General features: G+C 45.3%; 2 protein-coding genes across 8 annotated transcripts in view; one reads left to right on the top strand and one right to left on the bottom strand.

Moving 5' to 3' along the window:
- The window catches only part of ACO1 (aconitase 1), a 66,174-nt gene extending 61,314 nt beyond the window's left edge, over positions 1 to 4,860 (top strand). Inside the window, exons 20-21 of the mRNA XM_081497505.1 lie at positions 3,039 to 3,224; positions 3,987 to 4,860. Coding sequence (XP_081353631.1) covers positions 3,039 to 3,224; positions 3,987 to 4,100 — 300 coding nt within the window. The 3' untranslated portion in view covers positions 4,101 to 4,860. The remainder of the gene's footprint in view (positions 1 to 3,038; positions 3,225 to 3,986) is intronic.
- A 5,621-nt stretch (positions 4,861 to 10,481) lies between these two features.
- The window catches only part of RIGI (RNA sensor RIG-I), a 49,168-nt gene continuing 45,335 nt past the window's right edge, over positions 10,482 to 14,314 (bottom strand). For 4 of the 7 annotated variants that reach the window (XM_081497373.1, XM_081497423.1, XM_081497402.1 and 1 more), the window contains one exon: positions 10,482 to 12,896. In XM_081497373.1, coding sequence (XP_081353499.1) covers positions 12,558 to 12,896 — 339 coding nt within the window. In that variant the 3' untranslated portion in view covers positions 10,482 to 12,557. The remainder of the gene's footprint in view (positions 12,897 to 14,314) is intronic. The other 3 variants (XM_081497383.1, XM_081497434.1, XM_081497393.1) reach the window with 2 other exon arrangements.

Raw genomic sequence — 14,314 nt, 5'->3', positions numbered from 1 at the left:
GAACCAGAAGGGAAGCTGGGAGGGAGGCCAAAAAGAACTTCCTCTGCTTTGCTTTCCAAGAAGATTGTGTGGGAGAGCAAAGCAAGCTCACCTCCTGCCTGTTAGATCAGGGCTTCCTTCACTGAGTGAAGTAATGTAGAGTCACCGGGTTCCCCTCCATCAAATGTTGCTACCCTGGAAGCCATGGATCTTTGGGTGTGTCTGTACGACAGTTGAGGGGAGGATCTTGAAGCCTATGAAATTATATCCAGAAGTGTGGAATGTGTGTCTTTTTTTTTTTTAATGGGGAAAGTCTCGTGGTTTTCATAATGTTCTCAGGTTAGCACCTGAAGTTTATTTAAGGCCCTTGTCCCAGGTCAATGTGAGGAATAATATGCTGCTACTGTCTTGTCTGTTAGGTTCACAGAAGGGAAAACATCAGGAGCCTGAAAATGAAAGTCTCTCAGTCATGTCCAACTCTTTGCGACCCCATAAACTATACAGTCCATGGAATTCTCCAGGCCAGAATGCTGGAGTGGGTAGCCGTTCCCTTCTCCAAGGGATCTTCCCAACCCAGGGATCGAACCCAGGTTTCCCACATTGCAGGTGGATTCTTTACCAGCTGAGCCACAAGGGAAGCCCAGGAGCTTGATCTTTGAATAAACTGAGGGAATGCACTTTTTACAGCTGCTTTTTACTGCCAGTGAATGGTCTGCGTACAGGCTCAGTAGAAAAGGAAGCCCTCTCTGTGTGTAGACAGACAGCTCTTCAGAACCTTCAGCCATTTCAGGGCTTGACCCATAAGTTGTCCCTGTGGGAAGGGCCCTGCAGGGAGTTTTTACCTCTGGCCCCTTCGCTGGCCCTGAAAGCAGGGCCACTCCTGGTGCCTGGCTTCAGTCCTCAGGGTGGGGTAGAATAGCTTAGCTGATATCAGTTTAAATAACGATGGCTTGAGCAAATCAATGCACTTGGCAGACGTTAAGTCAGTTGATATCCACAGGTGCAGTAAAAAATATATGGCTGTCTGGCAGACAGCCCTCCAGATGCCCAGGTCTTATCAACCACCCTCCCCTTTTTTTAAGTCCATCAGTTTGCAGGGGGGGGGTGTGTGGAGAAAAGATACATTATAAGTTGGTAATTTGTTGAAGGCCTGCCTTTTCTAGAAACTGCTGAAAAGAACCTAAGAAATTCCAAAAGGAAGGAATTTTAGGAAGGGAGCCGGGCACTGACAACAGCAGTGAGAGCAGGAGCAGTCGGGGGCTAGTAGCGGGGGAGACAGGTCTGTGGATAGACGAGTCCTGGCACAGAGGGGCTCTCTAGAGTCTGGTTGGGCTGCACCAGCCACAGGGCCAAAGAAAGAGCCTGGCTGTGGCGAGAGAGGCATCAGTGGTTTCACAGAGGGAGGCTCCCACACATCTGAAGCACCATGGGGTGCTGCTGACTGCAGGCAGAACACAGGATAATCTTCTCCACCCCAGGGAGGAGGAGGCAGCTCCTTATTAGGGCGGGGATTGACCTCAGGTTGGCTGTCAGTTACCAGGGAAACCAGAGCTGGGGCATGTCCCTCATAGCCCCTCAAGTTAACAGCCATCAGGGGGTAAATGTTTCCCTTTAATGAACTAACAGATGGGGCCGCCCTGGCTTAAGGGGCAGAGGGCAAGCACATTCAGGTGAGTAGGGCAGAGGCCCACCAGGAGAGCAGCAGATATACAAAGAGCAAGGGAACAGCCATCTTTTAGGGTCCTGATTCTACAAGTGTCAGCTGCTGTACAGAACTGCCCTGCGTTCTGTCTGCCCAGACGGCCGTGCACACTTCCTTCTGTAGCTGGGCAGCCTCAGCCACATTGTTCTCAGGCAGAGAGGGCGGGCAGCGTGGCCTGCAGCCCCTCACAGCCCTCCTCACAGAGCTTGGGGCTCGAATAACCTGTGTTTACAACCATTGGCACTTCCCCCCAGATAAATACGCAATACATATGTACATAAATCTATACAAAATACCTACAGTCCTAAAGAATCTGCTCTTTTAAATCTGTGCTTTTAAACTTGGAAACACTTTGTGATTTAAAAAATACCTATGCCTGGATCTCATTCCCAGACGTTCTAGTTTGGTTGGTAAGGTGAAAGGCCTGGCCATCTGGATTTTAAAAGCTTCCCCTAGTAATTGTAATATCAGCAGAATCTTAGAACACCTCTGTCTAGCCATGGTTCTCCAGACTTAAAAGAATCCCATCTTCTCCCACCCATGCTTCCTGCAAGAGATTCTGATACAGTAGATCTGGGGTAGTAAGTACCCAAGAATCTACATTTTTAACAAGTTTCCTGAGTGACCCTGATTCAGGGGATCTGAAAGGATATTGAGAGCTTTTACAGGTATCTTAATAGTATATTACAGTTGACTAATATTTGAGATTTGAGTGTTCTAGTTAATCAGGTGTCCTGGTTTACTGATCATTGCTGTATATTGTCAGTTATAGGTTACCAATAAAATGTACTTTATAGGAAGCTTTATATCAAGATTATATTCAGTGCAATTTGATCCTTTAAACAGGAGGTATAAAAGCACACAGCAGGTAATCAATTCCTTTCTCTGTAGTATGTTCTGAAAGTTGTGTTTTGATTAAACCTGTGTCTGCTAATACAACTTACAATAATACCAAAATTCAAGGGGGAAAATGAATTTTCTTTGTGTTTCTTGGTAGTGTGGTTTCCAGATACAGTGGGCATTTGTATCACAAACTAAGTGTGTGGTTAGACTTTGTGGGTTCAAATATATGACAAACCGCTGACTCCCAGGGTGCAGGGCGCAGTAACAGTGTCTCCATCCAGGGTTGGTGGAGGTAGGAGAGAGTTCATTTCATTGCCTACATGCTGCTTATACAGTGGAGGCAGTCGGTTAGCTCCTGTGCTATTTATAATGGCAACATTTTATGTAAAGGATTAATTTGTACTTAAGAAGAATTTAGGCAGGAGAAGAGTTTTGACCTAAGAACCCTGTTGTTAAGTGTCTGTGTATCTAAAGAAAAACTGTGTCCGAACTACTTACTCTCTTGGTTCCTCAGGGAATCAGAGCTGTCCTAGCGGAGAGTTACGAGCGCATTCACCGAAGTAACTTGGTCGGGATGGGGGTGATCCCTCTCGAGTATCTCCCTGGGGAGAATGCAGACACCCTGGGACTCACCGGGCGTGAACGATACACTATCAGAATTCCAGAAACCCTGAAACCACGAATGGAAGTCCAGATCAAGGTAAGTCAGTGCCTTTCCATGCCAGGTCCAGCTAAAAGGGACCCCATGTTTGTCATCAGTCTTTTTCTTTTTTTTAATTTGGTCATACTGCAAGTCATGCAGCATCTCAGTTCCCCACCCAGGGATCGAACTCATGTCTCCTGCATTGGGAGAGTAGTGATGAAAAGCTCAGGGACAGGGCATTTAAAACACCTTTTTATTATAAAAATGTGAACAGACACACTCACCCCATCCCTGCACCTCACCCCAGGCCCTGGCTTTGATTAGCACTGAGGTGAAAATGACAGATTAGCCCTGGGTAAAGTGAGGATGATCCCAGGGTCCCAGGTGATCTGGCTGCCCAGGCAGACTGAGCTGCTGAGCCGTGTCCCAGGGTGGGCATCTGGGCCAGTGCCTAGGGGACAACCTTAATGAAGCGCCTGCTGGCTGCCAACACTTCCTTCCTCGGGCCATCCCTGGTGAAGGCTTAGAAAATATTCCAAACATCGCTAGTAACTGCTGCCCCGAGAGGCTGTTTCTAGTTCTCAGGTGTCTCTCACCTCCATCACAGATGCTCTGCAGGGCTTTACCTTGTAGATCAGTACATGGGGCATCTCGTTAAGTAAAACACAGCTTACAGCTCGGCGGGTCTGGGCTGGGGCCAGCCGGCACCTGCTCCGGGTGCTGGCTGCTGCCAGGGCACAGACTGCACTGGGAGGGGCGGTCTGAGGGCTGGCTCGTCTCCTCCCTCAGCGACTCTTCTCTGCTTCTCCGTCCTCCCAGCTGGATACCGGCAAGACCTTCCAGGCTGTCATGAGGTTTGACACCGACGTGGAGCTCACTTATTTCCGTAACGGGGGCATCCTCAACTACATGATCCGCAAGATGACCAAGTAGGCCCTGGTCTCCTTGGAGACGGGTGTCCCAGCTGCCCGGCGGCAGGAGGAAGCACAGCGTCTGCAGCCCGCAGGCCCTGGGATGGCAGCCTCTCCGGCCCTGCCCTCCTCCCCCGCCCGACCCTCCCCTCCACGCAGGGGTGCTGCCTGCCCAGGGTGCCCTGAGGTTCCAGTGTGGATCCGCTGCACACAGACTCAGCAATTTCTACATGCTCTATTTTTGTTAATCTTTTTATCTTGTTTTAGAATTTGGGAGCTTAGAATGGTGGGACTGTCACTTGTGCCAAGAAGGGAGAGTTGAGCCCTTTAAGGTCACTGATCACTGAATGTTGATTTTTCACTCTTAGCCTCTAATGTTGAGCTGAACACACGTCCGTCTCCTGCCCAGTTTCTGGCTCCTCTCTGTTACCCTCTGCTCAATGAAACCTTCCCCTTGAGAGTCCTTTGCCTCTGTGGGCTCTACCAGTGTTAACAGACAAGGCAGAGGGGGACGTGTTCGCACGTGCAGACTGTAGTCCCTCGCCGTTTCCTCCAGAGTGAATGACCCAGGCACCTCGTGAACGGCTCAGACATTGAAAGTTTTTGCTTGTGTACCTTTTGACAGATCCACATTGAAGAAATATGGAGATTTCTTTCAGTAGCTGCATAAAGTTTCCCTAGAAAACTTTTCATGTATCAAGAGGAGAACTTTAGAGGTGGTTTCGGAGAGAGATGCAGAACATTTTTAATTTGAGTAAGATTAAATCTATTTTTAAGGAAAACTTTGTGACTTTGGTATTGAATTCTGCTGCATGCGTGGCCCTCATTTTGTGATATTTAGAGCAGAGCAGATTTCAGACTGCAGGTTCCTGAAGTCTGAATGATCTTCGAGTTTTGTTTGTTTTCCAAAAATTATTTATTTGGCGATGCCAGGTTAGTTTTAACATGAGAACTCTTAGTTGTGGCATGTGGGATCTAGTTCCCTGACCGGGCATTGAACCCAGGCACTCTGCACTGGGAGCACAGAGTCTTTAGCCACTGGACCCCCAGGTAAGTCCCTCAAGTTCTTTTTTGTAACCACATCAGTAATATACAGGTTAAATGGCTGTGTTGAACCTCATTTAGGAGCACACAAGATGGTAGCAGTAGCCTGGGAGCAGTGAACGTAGCTTGGTGAACGGATCATAATTTTTTTTTTCATCTTCAGCTGGGTTATCTGCTCAATTTCATCACTAAAGTCATTTCAGGGCACATGTCATAGTCTACTCCAGCTGCCCTAATGAAATGTCATAGACTGAGTGGCTCAAACATCAGAAGTTTATTTTCTCACAGTTCTGGAGGATAGATGTCCAAGATTGAGGTTCCAGCAAATTCATTTTCTGGTGGGAACTCTCATCCTGGCTTGCAGCCAGCCACCTCTCCCTGGGTCCTCGAGTGGCCTTCCCGCAGTGCGTGTTCACAGATAAAGGATGAAAGGACAAGCTCTCTGGTGTCTCTTCTTACAAGGGTCCAGCTCTCATGACCTTTATTTAAACTTACCTTAGAGGTCCCATCTCCACAGAATCACAGTGGGGGGTTGGACTTCAATATATGAATTTGGGGTGGAGGGGGGACACATTCAGCCAATAACAGGGCACCTTATACCTGACAAATTAATCTCCTTCTTATGAATTTTAAGTCTCAACTTTCAGCACTCAGGGTTTGTGGGCTGGTCAACAGAACTTGGGCTTGTGTGCTCACTCAGTCATGTCTGACTCTGCAACTCCGTGGACTGTAGCCCACCAGGGTCCTCTGTCCATGGAATTCTCCAGGCAAGAATACCAGAGTGGGTTGCCATTTCCTCCTCCAGGGGATCTTCCCGACCCAGGGATCAAACTCACGTCTCTTGTTTCTCCTGCATTGGCAGGCAGAATCTTTACCACTAGCGCCAGAACACCCAGGATCAAATCCTGCCCCCAGCTCTCCCCCAAATAATGGACAAGGCAGGTTCCTGAGCATCCTTGCCTCTGAGATCCTGGGATCTAGCTTCTGTTCATGAATAAAAATCACAAACAGAACCCTGTTGTACAATAAAACCCTGTGACCCACATATTAAAATCAGTCTTAGCATAAAAACACTAAGGGCTGAAAAAACACATCCACCCCTCAGGCCTCCATTGCCGAGCCTGGGAGCAGCCTGGCGCCCCACCCTCAGTGCTTATGGGGAGACATTCTTGGGGCTATAACTTCTGGAATGGGGTCCCTTCACCTCTGAATTTCCCTTCTCTCCCTTCCAAACACCCTCTATCGTGTTCATTAATAAAGTGTCTTGGGCCAGTGTCCCATCCTTGCTCTCAACCAAGCTGAACAAATAAACCCTTCACCTGATTTCTCAAGAAGGCACTGGGTGCTTACTCTCCAGGTGAGAAGCTTGCTGTTCTTGCTGGGCCCAGCCCCTCCTTCCTATCTATGGGGTTCCCACCTCCTTTGTTCCTACTGTTTTCTAAATTCATATCTGCCTGATCCCTCCTAGAAAACAAGTGCTTCTGGTGCACAGTGAGTTCACTGACGAACATTTTTCTTGCAGCGAATAAGCACGTGTGTCTTTGGCTATGGAACAGCTCATGTAGGTGGAAAGTGATCTAGGAGAAGGATATATTAGACAGGACTCTTAGCTACAGTGTTAGAAGCACAATTCAAACTGCCTAAACAAACAAACAAAAACATTGGCTCAAGAACCGAGGTGGCCATTGCCACAGGCGTGATTGGATCTATCGACTCAGACTCAGGTCCTTCCAATTCATTTCCATTTGTGATGGCCTCACTCGGGGCCAGTCCATGTGCTGGGGGGTATGGCCACTGACAGCTCTGGGATAACAGTAATTTGTGATCTTAGATCCCAGTGTCCCCTAGGCTAAAAATATTGGGAGTTTCCTAGTCACCTAAATGAAGAACCTTATTTTGGGCACAGCTGGCCTTGCAGGGTTGAGTTAGGACAGTGTGGCAGAGCCATGAGAGCTGCTTCTGAAAAACAGGAACCCAAGCTCCACAGGCTGCCTTCTTTGGAAGCTGTTATATGTCCTGACCACAAACAGAATTTAACATCCAAGTAGTTTTTGTTCACCTATACAAAGACTATATAATTATAGTCAATATTTAAGTTTTAATAATTTGCATCCTCAAAACTGAGGTCTACATTTTAAATGTGGATTTGTTGAGTGGAATTTCATATTAAATACAGATTTGCTGAGTGGAATTTATAGTTTTATTACATGATAGAATAAAACAGTTACTGGTATGATCCTGAAATTAATACTTTAATTTGGTTCCAGTCACCTGGTCAGAATCAGGGCTTATGAGTATCTGCTACTGTGGTGGTTCTACAGGATGTTGATAACATCCCATGAATACAGGGGGTCTGGGTCAGTGTATTTGGGAACCACTGGGTTACATGGGCCTTATTACTGCAGAACTGACACAAGGACACACAATGGCAGTGTGTGCTGCAAATTGTTCATTTGAGGGGAGAGGGGGTAACAGACAACATAGAAGCCTATATGCCCGCAGAACTGCTTCTTTAGAGCATCGCACAGCACCACGTTCCACGGGTCACACTTGAGCAAACACTGACCTGCTGGCTTGTTTGTTTTTAAATTCAAATAATAATATCAGTTTTAAGGGTGGGAGTCAGTTTACCGGCCTTGTGACACAATCAGGCATTAGACTGAAAGTGACTTCATTGCATGGGGAAATATCACAAGGTCAGCACTGGTGGGGACCACAGTTAACAAAAGTGGTTGTATCAGATTATATCAGAACCACCTGAGGGACTTCAAAAGCTACATGTGGCTAGACACACCCTGCCAGGATGTTCTAAGGGGGTTAGGCATGCGCCCAAGAAAAAGACTCCCAGTTGGTTCTGAAACGCAGCCTTTGATCTAGAAATCCAGTGACAATTTGGCATCAGTCAAGAGTATACAGTTCTTAAATCCTTACTACTGTTTTCTTTCCTTCAACAAGTATCAACCAAATGCCTACTCTGTTCCATGCTCTGTACCTGCAAGGGCTTGACTTCAGGCTAAAGTGAAACAAGGAAATTCTAAGTTTTTCTTGTTTGAGCTTTCATCTGCATTCTTCGGTTGGCTGTTGAGAAGGAAGGGCTACTCACCTTCATCCAAACTGAATTAAAGATTTCCAGCAGATTTTCCAGCACTGAAAATCTGCTGTGTGTGTGTGTGTGTGTGTGTGTGTGTGTAAAATCTGCTGTGTGTGTGTGTGTGTGTGTGTGTGTGTGTGTCTCGCTCAATCATGTCCATTGTGACCCCATGGACTGTAGCCCCAGGCTCTTCCTTAAACCCTTGGAATTTCATAAGTGATAAGAGCAACAAAGGTGTCTTGGTTATGTTAATGACTGATCTTTGGACCACACCTAAGGAAAGGTGGGCATCCCTGGTGGCTCAGAATCTGCCTGCAGTGCAGGAGACCTGAGAAGTGCAGGAGACCTAGTTTGGGAAGATGCCCTGGAGAACGGAATGGCATCCCACTCCAGTATTCTTGCCTAGAGAATCCCATGGATGGAGGGACCTGGTAGGCTACAGTTCATGGGGTCGCAAAGAGTCAGACACGACTGAGCAACTACCACTTAAGGATGGGGGCTGGTTACCAGGAAAACAATCACATGATCAGAGGGTTAGAACTTTCAGTCTCATCCCTTGCCCTCAGGGGAGGTGAGAGGGTATGGAAGTTAAACAAGTAACCAATGGCCAATGACTTAATCAATCATGATAATGAAGCCTTCATAAAACCCAAAGAACAGGGTTCAAAGAACTTCCAGGTGTATGAACACGTAGAGATTCAGAGAAGACATGGAAATTCTGAGCCCTTTCTGCATATCTTACCCTATGCATCTCTTTCATCGGGCTGTTCCTAAATGTCTCGCTGTATCCTGCTGACTACACCAACTGTCTCACTGTAACTCACTGCTCACTGAACCCAGGGAAGACAAGGCATGAGAAAGGAAGCTAGAAGAAGGTGCGAGGAGCCATAGGAACTGTGAACATGCATGCTAAGTTGTTTCAATCGTGTCTGACTCTTTGAGACCCTATGGACTATAGCCCGCCAGGCTCCTCTGTCCATGGGGTTTTCCAGCAAGAATACTGGAGTGGGTTGCCATTTCCTCCTCCAAGGGATCTTCCCGATACAGGGATCAAACCCCACGTCTCCTGCATTGCGGGTGGATTCTTTACCACTGAGCCACCTGGGAAGGAACTGCAGATACTCTTGACTCACTGTGTGAAGGCAGACATGCTTTACTCTCTAATGGCTGGCACAGCAGCAGCAACTACGCAACCCAATTCAGTACAACTCTTACTCCCCTAGAAGAGCTTTTCAGGTGGGGCTTATGTAGCTTTACAGAACAAAAAGTGGCCCATGGCCACGCAAGTACATCATGACATGCATGCACAGTTCTACAGTGATCTCAGCTGTTACCTAACCATGCAAAGTCATTATTTACAAAACATGGAGTGACAGCAAAAAGTCGTGGGGCAAGAGAGCCTGACCACTGCCATCTTGGCTAATTTGTAGGAACAATCCCTACACTGAGTTATTTCCTTTTACAATAAACCAATAATCTCTGAGTCCTATGAGTCTCTAGCAAATTAATTAAGCCCACAGAGGAGGTTGCTGTAACTTTCATCCGTATTCAATTTGTCAGTTCAGTTCACTCAGTCGTGTCTAATTCTTTGTGACCCCATGGACTACAGCACGCAAAGGCTCCGTGTCCATCACCAACAACCAGAGGTTGCTCAAACTGATGTCCATCAAGTTGGTGATGCCATCCAACCGTCTCATCCTCTGTCATCCCCTTCTCCTCCCACCTTCAATCTTTCCCAGCATCAGGGTCTTTTCCAGTGAGTCAGTTCTTCACATTAAGTGGCCAAAGTATTGGAGTTTCAGCTTTAGCATCAGTCCTTCCAATGATTATTCAGGACTGATTTCCTTTAGGATGGACTGGTTGGATTTCCTTTCAGTCCAAGGGACTCTCAAGAGTCTTCAACACCACAGTTCAAAAGCATCAATTCTTTGATGTTAAGCTTTCTTTATAGTCCAACTCTCACATCCATACATGACTACTGGAAAAACCATAGCTTTGTCTAGACGGACCTTTGTTGACAACTGGTCAGAAGCACGGGTAATAACAATTTGTAGGGAGGAGGTGGGCAGTCTTATAGGACTGAGTCCTTAACTTGTAGGGCTCTGACGCCATCTCCAGGCAGAGAACGTCAGAACTGAGTTGAATGGTAAGACACCCAGTTGATAAATTGCTTGGTGGCGTGGGAAGAAAGCCCACATTAAGCCAGTGATCAGAACCTTAATACTCTTATAAAATACAATGGAAAATGAATAAAAATCAGCAAGTAAGTCAGCTTAAATAACTCATTTTTATTATGCCTTACTAAGAATACTAAGTAACCATGATCAAGCAATTACTATGTATAATCAAGGACTTCTCATATGTTATTTCAGTTAAAAACTCTCCACTAATCCTTACAGGTATGCATTATCCTTGTTTTGCAGGTGAAGAAAATTAAGCCAAGGAGTAGTTACGTAAATGGCAAGTTCTCTGACTCAGCCTGCAAAACCAATCATCAGATCAAAACCAGGATGAGGTGGTTGGAGTGTGTCACCCTACTGATCTCCAGGATTGATCTGGGTAGTCTGGGTGGTCTCTTGGACACCAAACAGCCTTCAGATATAAATAGGTGCTATTTGAAAAGTTATGTGATCCCTTACATTGAGCATATTAACATTTTATGATGTTTGCAAGTTTGTTTAAGCCGTTGATGATCCTAGTGAATAACAAACAACTCATATGTTTTAGGAATTTGCTTAAATTACTACAGAACCTACCCTGAGCTGAACATACAATACCTTGGCCTGGGTGGAGACAGCAAAACTCAGGTGTCTCTGTGTCTGGAACACACCAAACTAAACTCTGGAGCATCAGCAAACCCTGTTAAACAGCACAGGATACCTTTGCATGCATTCTAATTATTTAAACAGAATGGACAACCAAATTAAACTGCCCCTTCAGTAACATCCAAGGGACCTACCTGAGAACACAGTCCAAATGCTGACCATCAACTATTACTGGAAAATGGCTTGAGATGACCAATCGAAGGGAACAATGGCACAGACTAAGAAAAAAATTAATTGGGCAAGATGTACAATAAACTAAAACAACAGAAATCAACTTTGCAAGGATTACTGTATCATTTACATGCCCCCATTACTAATAGTTGTCCACTACTGAGAACATACTGTTTAGCATAGGGAACTCTACTCAGTAATCTGTGGTGACCTAAATGGGAAGGAAATCTAAAAGGGGCTATGTGTATATGTAAAACTGATTCACTTTGCTTTACAGCAGAAACTAACACGTTAGAGCAACTAACTATGTTCCAATAAATATTAATTTAAAAATTACAAAAAGAAGAAAAAGAACTAAACTTTAAAGGAGAATGGTCAAAGAGCCAAAAAAGAAAAAAAAAAAGTCCACTGCTGAATTTTAATAATAGATGCCACTCGTTGCTACACAGAGAATACAAGTATATGTAACTCTTATGCCTATGGATATGTATATACATTGAACCTTTGGAATTACCAACATGTGAGGGATCAGAATAAGAAGCCAATAGAAAAGACTGGGGAAGAGTTAGAAGACCTAGTGGCCAAGACAGAGTTCCAAGAAAGAAGTATTTAACAGGCAAAAACAGCAAAAAGATCAAACAGAAGGACTAAGAAGTGCCCAATGGATCTGACAACCAGAGTCACTGATGACCTTGACAAAAATAATTTCAGTAGATCATTAAGGGCAAAAGTCAGTTTACAGTAGGTTAGTTCAGTTCAGTTGCTCAGTTGTGTCTGAGTCATTGCGACCTCATGGACTGCAACAAGCCAGGCCTCTCTGTCCGTCACCAACTCCAGGAGTTTACCCAAACTCATGTCTATTGAGTTGGTGATGCCATCCAACCATCTCATCCTCTGTCGTCCCCTTCTCCTCTTGCCTTCAATCTTTCTCAGCATCAGGGTCTTTTCCAATGAGTCAGTTCTTTGCATTAGGTGGCCAAAGTATTGGAGTTTCAGCTTCAGTATAGTGGGTTAAGTAAAGGGAAGTATGGAAAACCTTTCAACATTCCATCCACTCATTCACTGATCCCAGTGTGTACTGAGTGGCTACAGGTGCAGTGGGTTCTGAAAGGAAGGATGGCAACAAGTTAAGGCTTATTCATTTTTCCCAAGCTCTCCCAGCCAACAAAGAATCGAGTGCTGTAATCCACTCACTTGTGCTTGACAGACATGATACAATATCAGTACAAACTGCTGAAAACTAATAGAAGTTGAGTGATAAATACTCAGTATGGTACAAGTGATAGGAAAAATAACTTGACTGTAGTACAAAGAGACCCATGATTTACCCACAGGTCTAATTTCTTCTTCACTCAAGGCCATCCATTCCCTGCAGACTGAGATCCTGAGGGCAAGTGGACATTTCTGAAGCATCAAATGGGATCTTCTCAAAATTGAAGTCCTTCCACTTTGCATACAGTGTCTGAGCTCCAGTCTCAACATCTTCCACCACAAAACTTTCGATCTTTATAACTGGTATCTCGAATGCCTTGTACTTCACGTGAATTCCCCAGTCATGGAGGCAGTCCTTTCTGGCACAGAAGATCTTAGCTCTCTTCTCAAAACTCCCAAAGTTCTTCGGTCTGGGGTGTAACTTAGTCACGAAGCGCTCCCTGAAAGCATCTCTAACCACAGTGAAATGGCATTCCTACAGATAAAGGGATCGAATAGCACCCAAAATAGAATGTTAGAACCAGAACGTGATTTAAAAAAGAAAATTCCACAATAATCTGAGATGACAAGGAGGTAGGATCCCACTTCTTTTACAGATGGAGTAGGGAGGAAATGTGAATTCGCCTCAGGACCAGAGTAGAATCCATGCAGTCTGAGTCCCAACCACACGAGTGAAGGTGAGGGTGGGCGTGGAGGTACCAGTGAGTTAATGGGGGACACCTCATGCAGAGGAGGACTAAGAATTTTCCAGACAACCTGGCTCCTGAAAATAGACTGTCAACTGTTGTAGTCACTAAGTCACATCTGACTCTTTGCAACCCCATGGACTGTAGCCTTCCAGGCTCCTCTGTCCATGGGATTCTCCACGCAAGCATACTGGAGTGGGTTGCCATTCCCTTCTCCAGGGTATCTTCCCAACCCAGGGATTGAACCTGAGTCTCCTGCATCGGCAGGTGGATTCTTTACCACTGAGTCATCAGGGAAACCCCTGAAAATATTAATAGATACTCCTTATTAATTCAGAGACAAAGGCGTATTTGCTGAAGATCTGGGAAGCCCGAGTTCACCAGTGGCCCTGACAGGAAGAATCCCAAGGATACAGAGAACAACAAAGGGTCAATGTGTATCTGAAGAGGCTCAGGGACTACGGTGTCCACTGGCCCCACCCACTACGTTAGAAGAAACCCAAACAGACTTCACAGTGCACTGAACAAATACAGATCCTACAAACCAGGCCCTCAGGAAAACAGAGTCTGAAAGGGCTATTTCAACAGAAAATCACCCAAGTTGGAGCTGAAAGGACCTTTTACAGCTAAAGAAAAAGACTCAGAAAGGTATGGGAACTTGCTAGCATTAGCCCTAAATGTGTTTCTTGCTCCAGTGTTGGACTGACTAGAGACTGCAGCTTTCTGAGGACTAAACAACCCTAATGTAATAACTCATCATATGAACCAGCCCAGGCCCTCCACTGTCCCCAGTCAGCAGCAATAGAGTTACATCCAGTTTTTGCCTTTGGAGATTTTTCTAATCCTTTATCTAAAAGTTTTAAGAAAAAAAAAAAATAGAAAGCTAAGCTGCAGATGTGTTTAAAATAAGGAGATTTTGCTTCCATTGTAAAAGTGATCCATATCCCCAAAAGAAAGTTTAGAAAACATTAAATAGATGTGGGAGGAAGGCTCAAGAGGGAGGGGACACATGTACACTTATGGCTGATTCACGTGGTTGTACAGCAGAAACTCACACAACACTGTATAACAACTGTACTCCAATTAAAAAAAGATTTTTAAAGAAAACATAAAATAGTAGAAAGAGAAAAGAATCATGGTGTCTCACCGCAAAATGTTAGTATGTTTTAGTATACTTCTGCTAGCCTTTTTTGGTACAAACGTAAGT

This window comes from Giraffa tippelskirchi, chromosome 1, assembly GCF_054371585.1.
Source record: "Giraffa tippelskirchi isolate mGirTip1 chromosome 1, T2T-mGirTip1v1.2.pri, whole genome shotgun sequence".
Classification (NCBI taxonomy): Eukaryota; Metazoa; Chordata; class Mammalia; order Artiodactyla; family Giraffidae; genus Giraffa; species Giraffa tippelskirchi.
The sequence above is the reverse complement of the archived record's forward strand: the minus strand, read 5'-3'. Positions and strand labels throughout refer to the sequence as shown.